The sequence below is a fragment of the Chiloscyllium plagiosum genome, chromosome 31, assembly GCF_004010195.1.
Source record: "Chiloscyllium plagiosum isolate BGI_BamShark_2017 chromosome 31, ASM401019v2, whole genome shotgun sequence".
Taxonomy (NCBI): domain Eukaryota; kingdom Metazoa; phylum Chordata; class Chondrichthyes; order Orectolobiformes; family Hemiscylliidae; genus Chiloscyllium; species Chiloscyllium plagiosum.
In genome coordinates, this window is record NC_057740.1 from 44,897,728 (window position 1) to 44,917,471 (window position 19,744).

At 42.9% G+C, this 19,744-nt stretch overlaps 1 protein-coding gene across 3 annotated transcripts in view; it reads left to right on the top strand.

Annotated features, from left to right (window-relative positions):
- Positions 1 to 19,744, top strand: part of mlx (MAX dimerization protein MLX) — a 56,701-nt gene that overhangs the window by 4,387 nt on the left and 32,570 nt on the right. For 2 of the 3 annotated variants that reach the window (XM_043721575.1, XM_043721579.1), the window contains exons 3-6: positions 10,811 to 10,912; positions 13,376 to 13,524; positions 13,640 to 13,739; positions 16,976 to 17,075. In XM_043721575.1, coding sequence (XP_043577510.1) covers positions 10,811 to 10,912; positions 13,376 to 13,524; positions 13,640 to 13,739; positions 16,976 to 17,075 — 451 coding nt within the window. The remainder of the gene's footprint in view (positions 1 to 10,810; positions 10,913 to 13,375; positions 13,525 to 13,639; positions 13,740 to 16,975; positions 17,076 to 19,744) is intronic. The other variant, XM_043721576.1, reaches the window with a different exon arrangement.

Sequence of the window (19,744 nt, forward strand, 5' to 3'; positions counted from 1 at the left end):
AGGAGAGGCTGAGGCACTTGGGGTTGTTTTCATTGGAGAAAAGAAGGTTTAGGGGTGACTTGATAGAGGTGTACAAGATGATTAGGGGTTTAGATAGGGTCGACAGTGAGAATCTTTTTCCACGTATGGAGTCAGCTATTACAAGGGGGGGCATAGCTTTAAATTAAGGGGGGGTAGGTATAGGACAGATGTTAGGGGTAGGTTCTTTACTCAGCGAGTCGTGAGTTCATGGAATGCCCTGCCAGTAGCAGTGGTGGACTCTCCCTCATTATGGGCATTTAAGCGGGCATTGGATAGGCATATGGAGGATAGTGGGCTAGTGTAGGTTAAGTGGGCTTGGATCGGCGCAACATCGAGGGCCGAAGGGCCTGTACTGCGCTGTATTCTTCTATGTTCCATGTTCTATGTTCTATGAAAATAAACCTAACCTACTCAACCTTTCTTCATAGCTAGCACCTTCCATACCAGGCAACATCCTCGTAAACCTTCTCTGCACCCTCTCCAAAGCGTCCACATCCTTTTGGTAATGTGGCTCCCAGAACTGTACACAGTATTCTAAATGTGGCCAAACCAATGCCTTGTACAATTTTAACATGACTTGCCAGCTCTTATACTCAATACTCCGTCCAATGAAGGCAAGCATAATATATGTCTTCTTGACCACTCTATATCCACCTGTGCAGAAACCTTCAGGGTACAATGGGCCTGCCCTCCCAGATCCCTCTGCCCATCAACATTTCCCAAGGCTGTTCCGTTCATTGTATAATTTGCTCTAGAATTAGTCTTACCTAAATGCATCACCTCACATTTTTCTGGATTGAAAGTCATCTGCCACTTTTCCACCCAACTCTCCAGTCTTTCTATATCCTCCTGTGTTCTCTGACAGTCCCTTATGCTTTCTGCTACTCCACCAATCTTCGTGTCACCTGCAAACTTGCTGATCATACCAACAGTGCCCTCTTCCAGATCATTTATGTATATTACAAACAACAGTGGCCCCAACACTGACCGCTGTGGAACACCACTAGTCACCTTTCTCCATTTTGAGAAACTCCCTTCAACTACTACTCTGTCTCCTGTTGCTCAGCCAGTACCAGTTCTTTATCCACCTAGCTAGAACACCCTGCACACCACGTGACTTCACCTTCTGCTTTGGTCTACCATGGGGAACCTTATCAAATGCCTTACTAAAGTCCATGTATATGACGACATCAGCCCTTCCTTCATCTATCAACTTGGTCACTTCCTTGAAAAACTCTATTAAAGTTGATAAGGCATGATCTCCCCCGCACAAAACCATGTTGCCTATCACTGATAAGCCCATTCTTTTCTAAATATAAATAGATCATATCCCTCAGTACCTTCTCCAGCAACTTTCCCACCACTGACGTAAGGCTCACTGGTCTGTAGTTACCCGGAATATCCCTATTACCCTTCTTGTACAGGGGACAACATGAGCAACCCTCCAGTCCTCCGGCACCTCACCTTGTATTTAAGGATGCCACAAAAATAACTCTTAGGGCCCCAGCTATTTCCTCTCTTGCCTCCCTCAGCAACCTGGGATAGATCCCATCCGGCCCTGGGGATTTGTCCACCTTAATAACCTCTAGCCTACCCAACACAACAATTGGATGCAACACTCTAAAAGCAGCCTCGCCAATGTCTTGAACAGCCTCAACACGAGTCCCAAGTCCTATACTCGAATGTTCTGACCATTGAAGGCTAGTGTGCCAAATGCCTTCTTTACCACCCTGTCTAACTGTGGCTCCACCTCCAAGGAACTATGCACTTACACCCCTAGATCTCTCTGTTCGGCAGCACTCCCCAGGGCCCTACCATATAAGTCCTGCCTTGGTTTGCCTAACCAAAATGCAACACATCATATTTATCTAAATTAAACTCCAAGTGCCATTCTTGAATCTTTTTGAGGTTGAGACTGAGACCAGGTCTTTGGTATGCTTCCATGAAAGTGTTAAGTGAGATTGGAAGATTCTGTTCTGAGAGAACAGGGGTGACATCATTCATGTACTGAAGTTCCACAGGCAAGGTCGGTGTCGTTTTCTTCTTGGATTGGTTGAGGTTATAAAGTTTTCCATAATGACCATATCACTGGGAAGCTTGTTTTTGACAAGATAGGAAACCGTGGCATTGAAGATGGAGAAGATAGTGGCAATAGTACCTCCCTGCTTGACTCCTGTCTTGACCTCAAAGGAATCCATCATATTACTGTTCGAGAGGACTGTCACTATCAGCTTGTGCTTGACACACAGAATGTTGTTGAATTTCTCCAGATAGCCAGCTTTCAGCAAGATGTTCCATAGCACTTCCCAATTGATTGAGTAAAAAGCCTTGGTCAGATTTGAAGAATACCATGTGGAGTGATTGGTAGTGTTCCTGGCATTTCTCTTAGAAGTTGCCGAGCAGTGAAAATCATGCCCATTGTTCCATGGTTTGGTCAGAAGCCTCAGTGGCTTTCAAGAAGGATTTCCCCCAGAGCATGGGAGAAGGCACCTTGTGAGGATTCAGGTGATGATGTTTCTGACGATAGAGAGTCGGGAGAATCCTTGGTAGTTCCCACAGTACATTTTGTTTCAGTCTTGAAGGCATTGACAATGCCAGCATCCCTGAAGTTGGCAGGGATTTCTTCTTTGTCTCAGGTTTTCAGGAACACAGTGGAGATGACAGGTAAGCTTTGCTGTTTCAAATTTGAAAATTGCTGGAATCCCATCCACTCTTGCAGATTTTCCATTTTTCATGTCTAATGGTGGGTTTCAACTTCTACCATACTGGGTGGAAGTCCAAGGTTGTGTTTGATGAGGAGTTGAAGGATTTTTTCAAACACATCCTTATATATGATTGTGTTGCAGTTTAGGAGTTCTTTGAAGTGTTCTTTCTATTGGAGTTTGATGTACTCTCTGCCTTTCAAAATGATTTTATCCTTACTCTACACATGTTTGAGGTCAAGGGTGTTGGGTGGTGGCACTGCATTCGCTAAAGTCCTACATAAGAAACTATTAACTAAGTTAGAAGCCCGTGGAATTAAAGGCAAGTTAATGATATGGTTGGGAAATTGTTTGAGTGGCTGGTGAAAGTAAGTAGGGATAATGGGTAGGCACTCAAATCAGCAGGATGTGACCAGTGATGTCACACAAGGGTGGTGTTAGGGCCTTGATTATTCACTTTAATTTTCATGACTTTGATAATGGCATAGAAAACCATGTATCCAGATTTGCTGATGACACAAAGTTAGGTAGTTTTCAAGATAGTGTAAATGATACCATAAAATTACAAAGGGATGTTGATAGACTAAATGAAGGGTGAAACTCACAGATGGAATTCAGTGTAAGCAAGTGTAAGGTTATCCATTTTGGACTGAAAAAAGATCAGCAGGGCTACCTTCAAGATGGTCTGAAGTTCAATTCAATGGTTATCCAAACAGACTTGGGGGTTCAGGTGCATAGATCTTTGAAATGTCACAGACATGCAGAAAGTAATCAAGAAAGCTGATGGAACACTCCTGATGCAGCAGGAGTCAGTAGTAGTGGGAGAGGTCAAATTATCTAGCATATAAACACTGACAATTGTCATAAAATCCCATCTGGTTCAACCAGTGTCTTTCTTTCTTGGTCTGGCCTACATGTGACTCCATACCCACAGCAAGTGGTAGACTTTTACCTGCTGTTTTGGCTTTGGGAATCGGCAATAAGACTTAGGAGCAGAAGTTGGTCATTCAGCCCACTGAGTCTGCTCCACCATTCTTCGAAATTATGGCTGATCTGATAATGTTCAACTCCATTTTCCTGTCTTTTCCCCACAATACTCAGTTGCCTTACAGATTAAAAATTTGTTAATGTCATCCTTGAATATATTTAATGAGTCAGCCTCTGCATAAAGAAATCCACAGACTCGCTACCTGCTGAGAGAAGGCATTCTTCCTCATCTCTGTCTTAGATGTGCACAACCTTGTTATGTATTCTGGTCTTGGACTCTCCCACAAAGGGGAACGACCTTCTGCAACTACCCTGTCAATCTTGTATGTTCCAATAAGGTCAGCTCTCGTTGAATCCCTGTAGTGCGGAAGGAGGCCATTCAGCCCATCGAGTCCCCACCAACTCTCCAAATGGCATCCCTTCCAGGCCTACCCTATCCCTGCAACCCTATATTTTCCACAGCTAATGTACCTAGCCTGCACATCCGTGGACACTAAGGGCAATTTTGCATAGCCAGTTCATCTAACCTGCACATCTTTGGACTGAGAGAGGAAATTAGAGCATCCAGAGGAAATCCACATAGACATGGAGAGAATATGCAAACTTCACATAGTTGTCTGAAGGTGGAATCGAATCTGTCTCCCTGTCACTGTGAGGCAGAAGTGCTAACCACTGAGCCATCGCGCCGCACTTCTCATTCTTCTGTATTCCAACAAGTACAGGCGCAATCTACTCAACATCTCCTCACAAGACATTCCTTCTGTACCCAGGATCACCCTAGTGATCTTCTCTGGACTGCCTCCAGTTCTTCATAAAAGGCACCCATAACTGCTCACACTCCTTTAGATGTGGTCTGACAAGTGCTTTCTGTGGATTGCTGCAGTGCAGTGGAGAGGGTTGAGAATTACTTTGATCCTGAGAGCAGTGCTGTCAGGAATCCTCACCTCCTGGCAGGGCCACCCATGATGGTAAAATTGGAGAGAAGGAACCAGACAAAGCGCAAAAAGGTTAAAGTAGGGACATCCCAGATTTTCTTGGTCTGGCCTACATCTGAGGTTTTCTTGACACTGGAGCTCAATCTACTTTCTGTCAAGGACTGTGTGACTGTTGATGTCCGGCATCATTCCCATGTAAAAAAAGATATCCAGCACAAGGCATCTACGTAGAGGAATTCGAGCTCCCAAATGCACAACATAAGCTTTGCAATGATTGATGAGGTGACAGGGACAGAATTGAGAGATCTGGAAGTCCCTGGCTTCAGACCAGCAAGTGGATAGTAGAGTTGAACTCAGTCATTTCACTCTTGGATTAGGAACAGGAGACCATTTCGTCAGTTTTGCTCATAACTGAGCAGCCCTCTGGATCCACTCTGCTCAGCCAGCACAAGGAAGGGGCTAGAAAGATGACCTAAAATAGTCTGTTCCATCACCAACCTGGCTGGAAATATGCATCCATTGGGCTCATCTACCTGCGGTCTATAACAAAGTCAAATTAATTTCAGATTGTATGAACCCTCATGGATATCAAGAAAAACATCATCTGGAAAAACGAACTGCTCTTGTTGCCCATGAATTCAGGCACTTCAATATTGATATTTTTACCCTGCAGAGGCCTCGAAGAGCAACTGAGGGAAGGTAGTGGTTATACCTTTTTCTGAAGAGGTAAATCCGAGGATCAACCTAGGGCATATGGAATTGGATTCACCATCGAAAACAAACTGAAATAGGAAATCTTAGAATTCTCTGTTGGCATCAACAGATGTTTCATAACTCTCCAAACAGCAAATAACCAGCAGGCAATGATCATGAATGTCTATGCTCTGATGGCATAGAGGGGTCCAAAAAAGGCTTCTGCTCCACCCTGGATACCATAATCAACATACCTAAGGAAGGTAAAGTTATTCTTCTTGGGGACTTCAACACCAGGTTGAAAAGGATGCCCAACTCTGGAAAGGAACCATCAGAAAAAGAGTTCCAACTCTACCAGGATTATCCTGCTCACCAAATATGCACAGTACCAGCTGGTCATCCCCAGTACACTCTTCTGCCAAAAGGACAAGTTTGAGACTTCTTGGAGATATTCATGATCAAAGCACTGGCATATGATTGACTGCTTCATCATTTGATCCTGAGATCAACAGGTTGTCCTAATTACCAAAGTGATAGACAGGCTACCAGTTCATCTGCTTCTCTATGTCCATCAAATGCCACAGAAGCAACTAAAGATGAAGAAACAGTTCAGAAAGAAGCCAGTCTTGAGCAGTTTCAAGAGTCCAGCAGACTGGCAAACTTCCAACAATGTCTTCACCAAAATCTGAAAGATTTAATTTTAATATAGTGGAGGAAATCTGGAAAGACTGAATACAGCCATTCTTTCATGCAATGAAAACTTTATTGGTTACAAGACCAAGAAACACCAAGACTGGTTCAATGAGAATGACCATCCAACACCACATTGACAAGAAGAAGAAAGCTCACTATGCCTGATCAAAGACGAGAGCTCATCATACAGGAAAGATGGAGTTACAAAGAAGAACTAGGAAATGGGCTGAGAAGTGGCAGATGGAGTTTAATTTAGATATATGTGAGGTGCTGCACTTTGGGAAAGCAACTCTTAGCAGGACTTTATACACTTAATGGTAAGGTCCCAGGGAGTGTTGCTGAACAAAGAGACCTTGGAGTGCAGGTTCATAGCTCCTTGAAAGTGGAGTTGCAGGTAGATAGGATAGTGAAGGCGGTGTTTGGTATGCTTTGCTTTATTGGTCGGAGTATTGAGTACAGGAGTTGGGAGGTCATGTTACGGCTGTACAGGACATTAGTTAGGCCACTGTTGGAATATTGTGTGCAGCTGTGGTCTCCTTCCTATTGGAATGATGTTGTGAAACTTGTAAGGGTTCAGAAAAGATTTACAAGGATGTTGGCAGGGTTGGAGGATTTGAGCTATAGGGAGAGGTTGAATATGCTAGGGCTGTTTTCCCTGGAGCGTCGGAGGCTGTGGGGTGACCTTGTAGAGGTTTATAAAATCATGAGGGGCATGGATAAATAGATAAATAGTCCAGAAGTAGAGGGCATAGTTTTAGGGTGAGGGGGAACCGTATAAAAGAGACCTAAGGGGCAATGTTTTCACTTAGAGGTGGTGTGTGTATGGAATGGGCTGCCAGAGGAAGTATTGGAGGCTAGTTGCAACATTTAAAAGGCATCCTGATGGGTATATGAATAGGTAGGGTTTGAAGGGATATGGGCCAGGTGCTGGCAGGTGGGACTAGATTGGGTTGGGATATCTGGTCGGCATGGACAAATAGGACTGAAGGGTCTGTTTCCGTGCTGTACATCTCTGACTCTAGGGAAATCAAGAACTGATGTTGGAATAAGAAAGCTAAGGAACTATAACTTCTTGCCGAGAAGGGCTACTTCATAAGAACAGGAGTAGGCTATTAAGTCTGTTGAGCCTAACCCACCATTATGTGAGATATGATCTAAATCCATATACCTGCCTTTGGTCCATATCCCTGAACAAGTTTGCGTAACAAAAAGAGTAATCTATCTCAGATTTAAAATGAACTGATCCAGCATCCACTGCTGTTAGTGGAAGAGAGCTCCAGACATCCACCATAATTTGTGTGTGAGTGCTTCCTAACATCACTCCTGAAATGGTCTGGTCCTGATTCTCAGACTATGATTGTCACCCTAGGAAAAAGACAACTACAATTAACTCATCTAGAATCCTCAACCAGTGGAAATAATTTATCTGTATCTACCCCACATTTTCCAATTAATATGTTGAATACTTTGATTAGAAGGTCCTGAACACTCCGAATGCTAGAGAAAACAGACCTAGTTTGTATAATTTCTCCTCAAAGCCTAATCCCTAAAATCCAGATATCATTCTTGCAAACCTAAGTTTGTACCTCCTGAACACCAGTATATCCTTCCCAAGTTGTGAATCATAGTCATACTGCACGGAAACATTACTGGTCAGAGAAGATATCACAACTGTGCTGAAAGAGGGCATTATGGAAGACTTGAGAGCTGTGAGGCAATATGGGCAGACCTCAGGAATCGAAAGGGTGTGGTAACAATGTTGGGGCCATATTACAGGCATCCCACAGCAAGCATGAGATAGAGGTACAAATATGTAGACAGATTATGGAAAGATGTAGGAGCAACAGGCTGGTGGTGATAGGAGATTTTAATTTTCCCAATATTGATTGCGATTCACTTAGTGTTAGAGGTCTAGATGGAGCAGAATTTGTAAGGAGCATCCAGGAGGGTTTTCTAGAGCAGTATGTAAATAGTCCAACTCGGGAAGGGGCCATACTGGACCTGGTGTTGGGGAGTGGGTCCAGGGTGTACTAGCTCGATGGATAGAGAACTGGCTGGGCAGCAGGAGTCAGTAGTAGTGGAAGAGAATTTCTCATAATGGAGAACTGTGACCAGTGGTGTTCCACAGGAATCCGTGTTGGGGCCATTGTTATTTGTGATCTACGTAAATGACCTGGAGGAAGGTATAGATGGTCTGATTAGCAAGTTTGCAGATGACACTAAGGTTGGTGGAGTAGCATTTGGTGAAGAGGACTCTCAGTGAATGCAGCTGCATGTAGAAAGCTTGGAGAGTTGGGCAGAGAAATGGCAGATGGAGTTCAACCCAGGCAAATGCAAGGTGATTCATTCTGTAAGAACCAGTTCAAGAATGAACGGTATGGTAAATAGAAAAGCTCTGGGGAAAATTGATGTACAGAGAGATCTGGGTGTTTCAGGTCCATTGCCACCTTCAGGGTACAATGCAGGTCGATAGAGTGGTCATAAGGCATGCTTTCCTTCATCGGACGAGGTATTGATTACAAGAGTTGGCAGGTCATGTTACAGTTGTATAAGACTTTGGTTCGGCCACATTTGGAACATTGTGTACAGTTCTGGTTGCTACATTACCAAAAGGATGTGGATGCTTTGGAGAGGGCGCAGAGGAGGTTCACCAGGATGTTGTCTGGTATGGCAGGTGCTAGCTATGAAGAGAGATTGAGTAGATTTAGCGTGGCCAATCCACCTAACCTGCACATCTTTGGACTGTGGGACGAAACTGCAAGGAAATGCAAGCGGACATGATAAGAATGCACAAACTCCACAAAGACAGTTGTCCGAGGGTGAAATTGAACCTGGGTCCGTGATGTTGAGGTTGCAGAGCTAACCACCGAGCCACCGTGCTGAAATTTTGAAGAACTCATTTGAAACTTCAGCGGGGTCTTCTGGCTTCACGTAGAAATACCACTATTGCCCTGAAAGGGCCCTACTTTTATTGGTTATTGTCTTGCTCCTCATATACCTAAAATAAAAGCGAGTTTTGAGAAGATATGTAGCTCAGGTTGAGGTTCTGGATGTAGGTTTGCTGGCTGAGCTGGCAAGTTCATTTTCAGCTGTTTCGTCACTATACTAGATAACATCTTCATTGAGCCTCCAAATGAAGCACTGGTGGTGTCGCCTGCTTTCTATTTATATGTTTGCGTTTCCAGGGTGGTTGATGTCATTTCCAGTGGTGACATCATTTCCTGTATGTGATGTCATTTCCTGTTCTTTTTCTCAGCGTGTGACCTCATACCGATAACAAGCAAAACTAATATCATTTACAAAATACCTTGCAAGACCTGTAACAAGCAGAAAACTAGCCACCAGGATACATGAACATTAACTAGCCACAAATGACATGACCCACTCTCACTAGTATCCTTACGTACGGATGAGGAAGGACACAACTTCGACTGGGACAACACATCCATCCTAGGACAAGCCAAGCAAAGACACACACGACAAGTCCTAGAACCAATGCATTCCAACTGGAACTCTATTAACGCATTGACTTGGATCGCATTTACCACCACCTGAGAAAAAAAAACAGGAAATGATATCACCCATAGGAAATGATGTTACTACTGGAAATGACATCACCAACCCTAGGAAACTCAAACATATAAATAGAAAGCAGGCTGCATTACCAGCGCTTCATTCGGAGGCTCACTGAAGATGTTATCTAGTATGGTGACAAAACGTCTGAAAATGAATACTTCAGCTCGGTGAGCAAACCTATAAATCGAGAATGTATAATAATCCTTTGGATTTTTCTTAGTGCTGTTGTCTTCCTTGGAACAAATGAGAGTGAAAGGTGATTTGATAGACCTGTGCAAAGTTTGGATAAGATAGGCATTTGATGATTGTACAAGGACTTGAAGGCACAGATTTCAGGTTTTGGATTAGAGACACCGAAGCAATATGAGGAAGAACTTTTTCTACAACAGTGAGTAGGAGTGATAGGAACTTGCTGCACACAAGGGTGATGAAAACAGAGACAATGAGTAACTTTAAAGGAAAATTGCAGGGCACTTGACAGAAGTGCCATTGTGGGGCTACAGGAATAGAGTAGGGGAAAGGGATTGTGCAGGTGTTCTCCAGAGCTGGCATGAACATGATGGGTTAAATGGCCTTGGTTCTGCTGCACAAATCTATTACCTGATTGGTGAGTTGGCTTGAATTGGTTTTGGGACAACAGACAGTGCCAAGGGTGCCTTGAGATGATTCCTGGGCCAGGAGAGCTGGCAGCAACAGAAAGAACTCAAATACCGGTAGAGGCCTTGCTAGTATTACCCAGGACAGAGAGTCAGCCATTGGCAAGAGATGACACTTCAAACCGATGCTGCTGTTTGGGCCCAGGCATCGACCAGTTCACCCTCAGCAGGAAAATCGGGTCTCAAGCAGCTGCAGCAGCAGCTTCTGCACAGCTTTTCTCTGCTCCAGTTCGGACACAGTAAGCCTTAGATGCGAAGGCCCGGATCTGCTGGCAGTACTTGAAGTTGGGTCTAACCAGGACTTTGTATAACTGCAGCATAACTTGTAGTATTTCAGTCATCTAGATATACATTTTCATGTCTCTTTTAAAGAAATATAATCAGTTGCCTGGAAGGAGTTTTTGGAAATGCTGAGATCATGATAGGTGCTACATAAATGCAAAAAAGCATAAGAGGCAGCTTTAACTACAGGTATCTTCCTTTCTTGCATGAGCATTTTCTTATTTGGTTTGCACACAGTGAATAATTTGATTTTCTTTTTCACCAGGGTTCTTTGCTGACAATACTAGAAAAGGAAGTGTAGTGTCAAGAGCAAATAGTATAACATCAAACACAGGCTCCACCAGTGCCTCCTCTGTACCTAACACAGGTAAGGAATTCACAAACAGAATGCACCCTGTCTGTGTTCATTGTTTATATTCCCTCTGTTTGATGGTTTGTTGCAGTTCAGAAAAGTAGAGGCTTTGTGCGCCAATTTACTAGAAGCATATAAGGAAATTTTGGTTATTGTCATATTATTTAGTCTCTTTAAACATTAATCACTCTTCTCCTTCAATTAGGACTTCAACAAAAGTCTGGAGGACAGGATAGATGGGGCAAAGCAATATATATTCCAATTAGAAAGAGTGAAAGACCGAAGCAATCTGTTATTTTAATTGCATCTGTGTTTCTTATTCTGATCTCTGCCGCTGACTCCCTATACTGACTTCAGTGTATGAACATCAGCTTGAAAAATGCTGGCTGTAACTTAAGATGTTTGTGAACTGGGTGCCTTGAAAATCCAGGGAAGGGGAAGAGAAAAACAGTCACTGTTGGGACTTAGTTTGCTGGGTGGTTTTGACCAGAATGTTGACCTCTTAAATTCTTACGGTTCCTGTTGTATTTTCATTGTTCGTACACCTCTTGGGTTTTTTTTAAATTTCTCTCTCTTCCCCCCCCCCCCCCCCCCCCCCCCCCAACCCCCACCACCAAACCACTTCTCCTCCAATTTCCTTGTGTTGGTCCTTTTCTTTGCTTTATTAGTGTTTACGGTGTTAAAGGGAGGCAGTGGCTTAGTGGTACTATTGTAAGTGTTAATCCAGAGATTAGAGTTGAGTTTTGGGCATCTATGTTCAAATGCCACTCTGGCAGGTGGTGGAACTTGAATTTAATAAAAATCTGGAGTTAAGAATCTAATGTTGATCATGAAACAGTTGTTGATTGTTGGAAAAATCCATCTTGATAATGTCTGTTAGAGAAGGAAACTGTCATCATTGCCTGGTCTGGTCTACACATGATTCCAGAATCACAACAATGTGATTTGGTTCTGAGCTGCCCTCTAAGTAATTAAGGATGGGCAATAAATACTGGCCTAGCCAGCGATGTCCGTGTGAATGAATTGAAAAAAATTAATACCTGTAAAGATTCATTGGCTGAAAGTGGTCTGCTGAAGTGATATCTAGATGCAGGTTTGAATTCTGCCGTCAATGGATTAACAAATAAGGGGGCAGTCTCTGCATAGAGCTGAGGGACATCGGAGATGGAGGGCGTAAGGTACAAAATTTGGGAAGAGACCAATGAGGTTCTTGAGCAATTTGACAGAGGGAGTGAGGAGGTATTGGAGCCTTAAAAAGAAATGGTCAAATCCCCAGGTCCAGATGAGCTAAAGGGAAAGGCTGAATAGGCTGGGGCCTTTTTCATGGAGCATTGTAAGCTGAGGGTGACCTTATAGAGGTCTATAAAATCATGAGGGGCCTGGATAGGGTGAATAGTCAAGGTCTTTATCCCAGGGTAGGGGAGTCCAAAACTGGAGGGCATAGGTTTAAGGTGAGAGGAGAAAGATTTAAAAGGGTCCTAAGGGCAGCAACTTTATGCAGAGGGTGGTGCGTGTATGGAATGAGCTGTCAGAGGAGTTGCGGAAAACTGACACAATTACCCATTCAGATGCCATTTAAATGTTGTATATGAATGGGAAGAGTTTGGAGGTATATGGGCCAAATGTTGGCAAGTGGGACTACATTAATTTAGAATATCTGATCAGCATGGACAAATTGGACCAAGAGGTCTGTTTCCTCCATCCTGTCTGCCTCTATGACTCTTAAGAGAAAATTTTCTCCTAAGGTCCTTTTGCTGTGTGGGACATTTATCCAGTGAATCATTGAGGAGGTCACAAATCATAAAATCATAGAAACTCTCTGCAGTGCAGAAGGAGACCATTCGGCCTATCAAATCTGTACTGACCCTCCAAAGACTGTCTGATCCTGACTCTCAGCCCCTACCCTATCCCATAGGGTGGCTAATCTACTTAGCCTGCCCATCCCAGGACACTATGGGGTAATGTTTAGCATGGCCAATCCACCAAACCTGCACATTTTTAGACTCTAGAAGGCAACTGGAGCACCCTGGAGGAAAGCCATGTAAGCTTACACAGACAGTCACCCAAGGCTAGAATTGAACCCGGGCCCTTAGATCTATGAGGCAGCAGTGCTAACCACTATGCCATCCTCAAGGAGATTTAACACTAGGACAGGTTAATATGAGATACAGTAATTTGCTGCAGTGATAATTCACTGCCACAAAGGGCTGTGGAGGCTAGGTCATTGATTACTTTTAAGAAGGATTGTGATTGTCAAGGGCATTAAGGGTTACTGGGAGAAATTGGGAAAATGGGGTTGAGAAACGTATCAGCCATAATTGAATGGTGGAGCAGACTCGATGGGCTGAATGGCCTAATTTCTGCTCCTGTGTGTTATGGTCTTTTGGTAATCTTCCAAAATTAAAACAGATAAAGAGAAATATTTAAAAACATCTTCACTGTTAATGAAGTGATTGAAAACATTCTGTTTTCTTGTAGCCGATTGCATGACAGACAATGATTGTTCTCCAACTGCAGATGATGAAGATAGTGATTACAGGCAGGAAATTGCCTATAAAGAAACTTATAAAGACAGACGGAGACAGGCTCATACGCAGGCTGAACAAAAGAGACGGGATGCCATCAAGGTACAACATTTAAATTTAAACTGAGCTTCAAAACTGAGTATCTAAGGTTTGTACAGCAAATTTGCAATTAATCAGCTTACTATTTCTGAACAATTTCTGAATGATTGCCTCACAGAAAGGATATGATGAATTACAGTCAATCGTCCCTACGTGCCAACAGCAAGATTTCTTAATTGGATCCCAGAAGCTGAGTAAAGCCACAGTTCTTCAGAAAAGTATGTACAATTCTAAGTTTAATAAAGAATACTATATTTCCTGATGTAATGTAGACAGACGTTTAGCAGATGGGAATATAATATAGAATCATTACAGAACAGAACAAAGCCACCCAGCACCAACTCTCCGAAGAGCGTCCATCCTATCCCTGTAAGTCAGTATTTACCATAACTAATCCTGGACAACACAGGGCAATTTTAGCATTGACAGTCCACCAAACCTTTGCGTCCTTAGACTGAGAGAAAATTGGAGCACCTGGAGGAAATCCATGGAGACACAGGCAGTGTATGCAGACTCCATTCTCTGGATTAGCGGTGCTGGAAGAGCACTGCAGTTCAGGTAGTATTCGAGGAGCGGTAAAATCGACGTTTTGGGCAAAAGCCCTTCATCAGGAATAGTGCCTAAAAAGTGGAGAGATAAATGAGAGGAGGGTGGGGGTGGGGAGAAAGTAGCATAGAGTATAATAGGTGAGTGGGGGGAGGGAGGGATGAAGGTGATAGGTCAGGGTGGAGGGTGGAGTGGATAGGTGGAAAAGAAGATAGGCAGGTGGGACAAATCATGGGGACAGTGCTGAGCTGGAAGTTTGGAACTAGGGTGAGGTGGGGGAAGGGGAAATGAGGAAACTGTTGAAGTCCACATTGTGTGCAGACTCCACACAGACAGTCACTCCAGGCTGAAATCAAAAGTAAGTCTCTGGTGCTGTGAGGTGCTAACCTCTGTACCACTATGCTGCTCTATGGTGGGAAACTACTAGTTTGTTCTTTTTGGCAGAAATAACTGAAAAGCAATATCAATTTAAATGAAGAGTGTTGCAAAAACTGATAAGTGAGGCTAATTAAGCTCTGCCCATATAAAGGACTGTTATTCAGAGGAGGTAAATGGTACTGTTTTTGGTTTAGTGTTTATTACCAATGCTTTATGCGAATGCTTCACTAATAGTAATATGAACCTTGCTCTGAGGTTGGATCTGATGTCCTACAAAATCCTATTGTGTATCTCATGTAATGTAACTCACTATTAATCATAGAGTCCCTAAAGGGAAGCAGGCTGTTTGGCCCATCAAGTTCATACCAATCTTCTGAAGAGCATCCTATCCAGGTCCCATCCCTGTAACCCTACATTTCCCACGAGTAATCCACCTAGCCTGCCATGCCTGGACACTATGGGCAATTTAGTATGGCCAGTCTACTTAACCTGCACATCTTTGGACTATGGGAGAAAACTGAAGCACCAAGAGGAAACATACGCCAACAGTTGCCTGAGGGTGGAGTCGAACCTAGGTCTGTGGAGCTGTGAGGCAGCAATGCAAACCATTGAGCCACCATGCCACCTAATAAGTAAAATGAAATAAATATGCTTACTGTTCGTCAAGATAGAAATTATCTTCTGCTGAAGATTTTGTGTGAGCATCCTTCCCCACATGTTGCCAGTAGCTTAGATTAATACCAGCATGGAGGATTGAAAGCAGTGAAATGAGCAAAAGCTTTTCTGCCCCAACAATATAATAGTATGCAGTTTTTATCACCTTATTTGAAAAAAAATAATTGTATTAGAAACAATTCAGAGATGGTTCACTGAACTCCTTTCTGGGTTGGAAGGATTCCAATGTGGGAGAGATGGTGGTATAGCGATAATGTCACTTGTCAGGTAATTTAGGTCCCCAGGTTTATAATCTCAGGAGATGGATTTGAATCCCAACACACCAGATGGTGAAATTGGGATTCAGTAAAAATTTGGAATTTGAACATAGCTAGTTTGTGGTGACCATATAACCACTGTTGATTGTTGTAATAATCCATTTGTTTCACTAATGACCTTTAGGGAAATCTGATTTCCTTACCTGGTCTGGCCTACATGTGACTCCAGACCCATAGCAACCCGCAGTTAATCCTTCACTATTCGCTGAACAATTGAGAATTAGAAATAACCCAGCCATGCCCACAACCTATAAATGAGTGGAAAAATATTGAAAAAACTCCATTGGAGTTCATACGAATGAAAGGTCATTTTAAAATAAAATCCTGAGGGAATATGTTAGGGTGGATAGTGTGCAGATCTTTCCTCTCATAGGGAACACTAGAACCAGGTGACATAGTTTAAAAATAAGGGGTAATCCATCTAAGACAGACACATTTTTTTTTCTGTTGGTCTGTGGAATTCTCTTCCCTGGGAAGCAGTGATGGCTGACTCATTGACTTTATTCACACAGCTGAGTTAGGTATATTTTTGATAGATGTGGGAGTTAAGGATTATGCTGGGCAGTGAAAACATTGGAGGTGAAGCCATGATCAAACCGACCATGATCTTATTGAATAGCAGAGCAAGCTCAAAGGGCCAGATGGCTTACTCTTTCTCCCATGTTCTGTATCATGTAATTCTGCCGCTGAACATTACAAAAGCTGTTATTGGCTTCACTGTTGTGGATCAGAAGCCTTTTCCTGTTTCAGCAATCTCTAGTAGTAAAAGTTTTGGAAAATTATGAAATTAAATGTTAAAGCCCAAGTCGTCTTTATCAGGTTCAGGTACCCTACCCTGATCAGGCAAAAAGGCTATTTATCTATTCCCGAATTCCTCAGATGAAAGAACCTTCGCAGGAAGAATAATCACAGATTCTTCATACCTACGTTTACATCATTAGCTGCTGGATTCCAGTGTAAAAAGAGTTTAATTACCCCAAAACCATGTTGAAAAGTTACAGAGAGAAGGTAGGGGATAAGATGGCAGGTATGTGAGGTGCATATGGTTAGGCTGTTGGGGGGAGCATTTTGGAGTCAAGTGTACAGTTGGATCTGGAGGTTGAAGATAAGTCAGGTTGTGAGGTTGGGTCACTTTGGATTACCCATGAGTTAGATATGGTTTTCTCTGGCTAACATTTCCTCAGTAAAAAAAAAATCAGCAATACAAACCTGTAATTGGGTTTGTTTCACCTTACCGGATTTAATAATAAAAGGAACAAGCTTCAGGGATAGCATCTGGAACTTATTTTCATGTATTTGAGATCTTTATTCATTCTTATCCAGTCATTTGGGCAGAAATGAACAGCTGCAACTTGGATCTGGGGATCAAAAGAGAAAGAAATCCTCTTCTAATTATATACAAAAGCTTTTATAGAATAAAGTCTAAACTATAGTTTTTATGAGCAGCAAGCTGAGAGTCCAGAGTTCAAAAAGGTGGGTAGCTTTCAGTATTTTTGACATGCAAACAGTAAAATGTTAAAATTCTTCTATTTCCACAGCTATTGATTATATTCAGTTTCTGCATAAGGAGAAGAAGAAGCAAGAGGAAGAACTCTCCACTTTGCGCAAAGATGTCATGGCTCTAAAGATTATGAAGGCGTAAGATTTGCTAATATATTTTGTGCATTCTCCTGGACTAAATGGATAGGAGCCTTTTCAATTATACCAGTACAGAACTTGATGGTTTTGAGCCTGCAAAGTCCTCCATACAAATATGTAGGGGCTGGTACCAAAATTGAGAGAGCGCTTTCTCACAGACAAGTCAAGCATTGGTCTGATATAGGAATGGTACTTTATAGTCAATGTCCCAAACACTCATAACCATTCCTGGATATGTCCATTGGCAGAACAAACCCGGCAGTGAAATTGCCACACTGTATACAGTTCGGAGGGAGATCCCTGAGACTCCTCAACATTGACTGTAATCGCCATGAAGTCTCATGGTTTAAGGTCAAACATGGCCAAGGAAACTTCCTGCTGATTACCACGTTATCCCACAATCAGCTGATGAGTCAGTACTTCTCTATGTTGGCAGTACTTGGATAAAGCACTGAGGAGGCAAGGATGCAGGATGTGGTCTGGCTAGGAGACTTCAGTAACCTTTCAAAATGAGAGATGGAAAGTTTAAGGGGGATACACGCAGCAAGTACTTCACACAGAGGGTGGTGGGCGTTTAGAACACGTTGCCAGCAGAGATGTTAGAGGCAGGCACGGTAGATTCATTTAAGATGCGTCCGGACAGATACATGAGTAGGTGGGGAACAGAAGGATACAGATGCTTAGGAATTGAGCGACAGGTTTAGACAGTATATTTGGATCGGCTCAGGATTGGAGGGCCGAAGGGCCTATTCCTGGACTTGAAATTCTCTGTGTTCTTTGTTCAGTACCAAGAATGGTTCAGCAACACCACTAACCTTGGAGCGGAGGGCGGGAGGTCAGTCATTTGGAGATGGTGCCTGTTTAATTAATGTCAACAAAAGATGCGATCACTGCTGGAAACACGTCTTTGATATAATGTTTCTATCGGGACCTCTAGATCTCCTTCGGATAATCCAATTTTCGGTTAATTGGTATTCGGATAATCTAGTTTCCTCTGTACATGGTTTCTATCCTTCTGTTCTCCTATTCATGTGTCAAGATACACCTTATATGTTGCTGACATGCCTGCATCCACCATCTTCACTAGCAGTGCATTCTTGGCACCCACCACCCTATGTATGAAAGCTTTTCCCTCCACTTCTCCCATAAATTTTCTCCCTCTCATCTTGAACTTGTGCCTTCTTGTAGTTGACCTTTCCATCCTGGGAAAATGGCTCTAACTATCCACCCTATTTATGCCTCTCATAATTTTGTAGACCTCTATCAGGTTGCCTTTCAGCCTTCATCTTTCCAGTGGAAACAATCCGAGTTTATCCAACCTCTCCTCATAACTAAAATCGTACAGACCAGGCAACATCCTGGTAAACCTTCTCTGCACCCTCTCCAAAGCATCTTCGTTCTTTGGTGGTATGGCGAACAGAAGTGCACACAGTATTCCTAATGTGACCTAACTAAAGTGTTGTGGAGCTGTAAAATAATTTTTATATTTGATGCCCTGATCAATGCTGTCGGCCTTCTTGACCACCTTGTCCACCTGAGTTGCCACGTTCAGGGATCTGTGGACCTATACACCCAGATCCTTCTTTATGTCAGTGCTCTTAGGTGTTCTGCCAGTTACAGTATCATTCACACCTAATTTGATCTTCCAAAATGCATCACCTCACATTTGTGCAGATTAAACTTGACCTGCCATTTCTGTGCCCAAACCTGCAATATATCTATATTCCATTTTTTTTTAGATTAGATTAGATTAGATTACAGTGTAGAAACAGGCCCTTCGGCCCAACAAGTCCACACCGACTCGCCGAAGCGAAACCCACCCATACCCCTACATTTACCCCTTACCTAACACTACGGGCAATTTTTAGTATGGCCAATTCACCTGACCCTGCACATCTTTGTGATGTGGGAGGAAACCGGAGCACCCAGAGGAAACCCACGCAGACACAGGGAGAACGTGCAAACTCCACACAGTCAGTCGCCTGAGGCGGGAATTGAACCCGGGTCTCTGGCGCTGTGAGGCAGCAGTGCCAACCAAGGACGCCCATTGTGTCCTTCAACAATCTTCCTCACTATCTGCAACTCGTCAATGTTGGTGTCATCCGCAAACTTACTAATCAGACCATCTACATTTTCCTGCAGATCATTTATATATGTTGCAACATGGAGGTTGAACCCCTCTGCTAATTAAAACTAAAACACCTGGAAAAGCTCATCTTGCCTCATAATCTGTTAAAAGTATGAGTGAGTGAAAGAAAAACCCTGATTTCCACTGTTCAAAAAAAATTTATTTTCCTAACTCTAACAGTGAACACCAACCAAAAGCTATTAACAAATTCAAACCCCCTTTTTCTTAAAAAAAACACTAGCCCCAACTCCATTAAAATGCTGCTCCAATAACACAATTATTAAACATGGCCTGTTTCTCCACTGTTAGGGATTCTATGATATCTCCTGAAGTCCATACAGCCTCTTATGCTGTCTTCCTTCCGGTCTTCCGAATGTGCTGTCTTCTCCCTGGGTTGTCTTCTTACTTTTTACTGCGGAGTGACTTTGTATAAAATTTCTTGGTACTTTTAATAGGTGATGCCTTCTGAGATATTTCTTTGAGAACAAGGCGTTTATTTCTTCAGATGGCAGTTGACTGTCCAGTTCATGGGCAGTTAGCT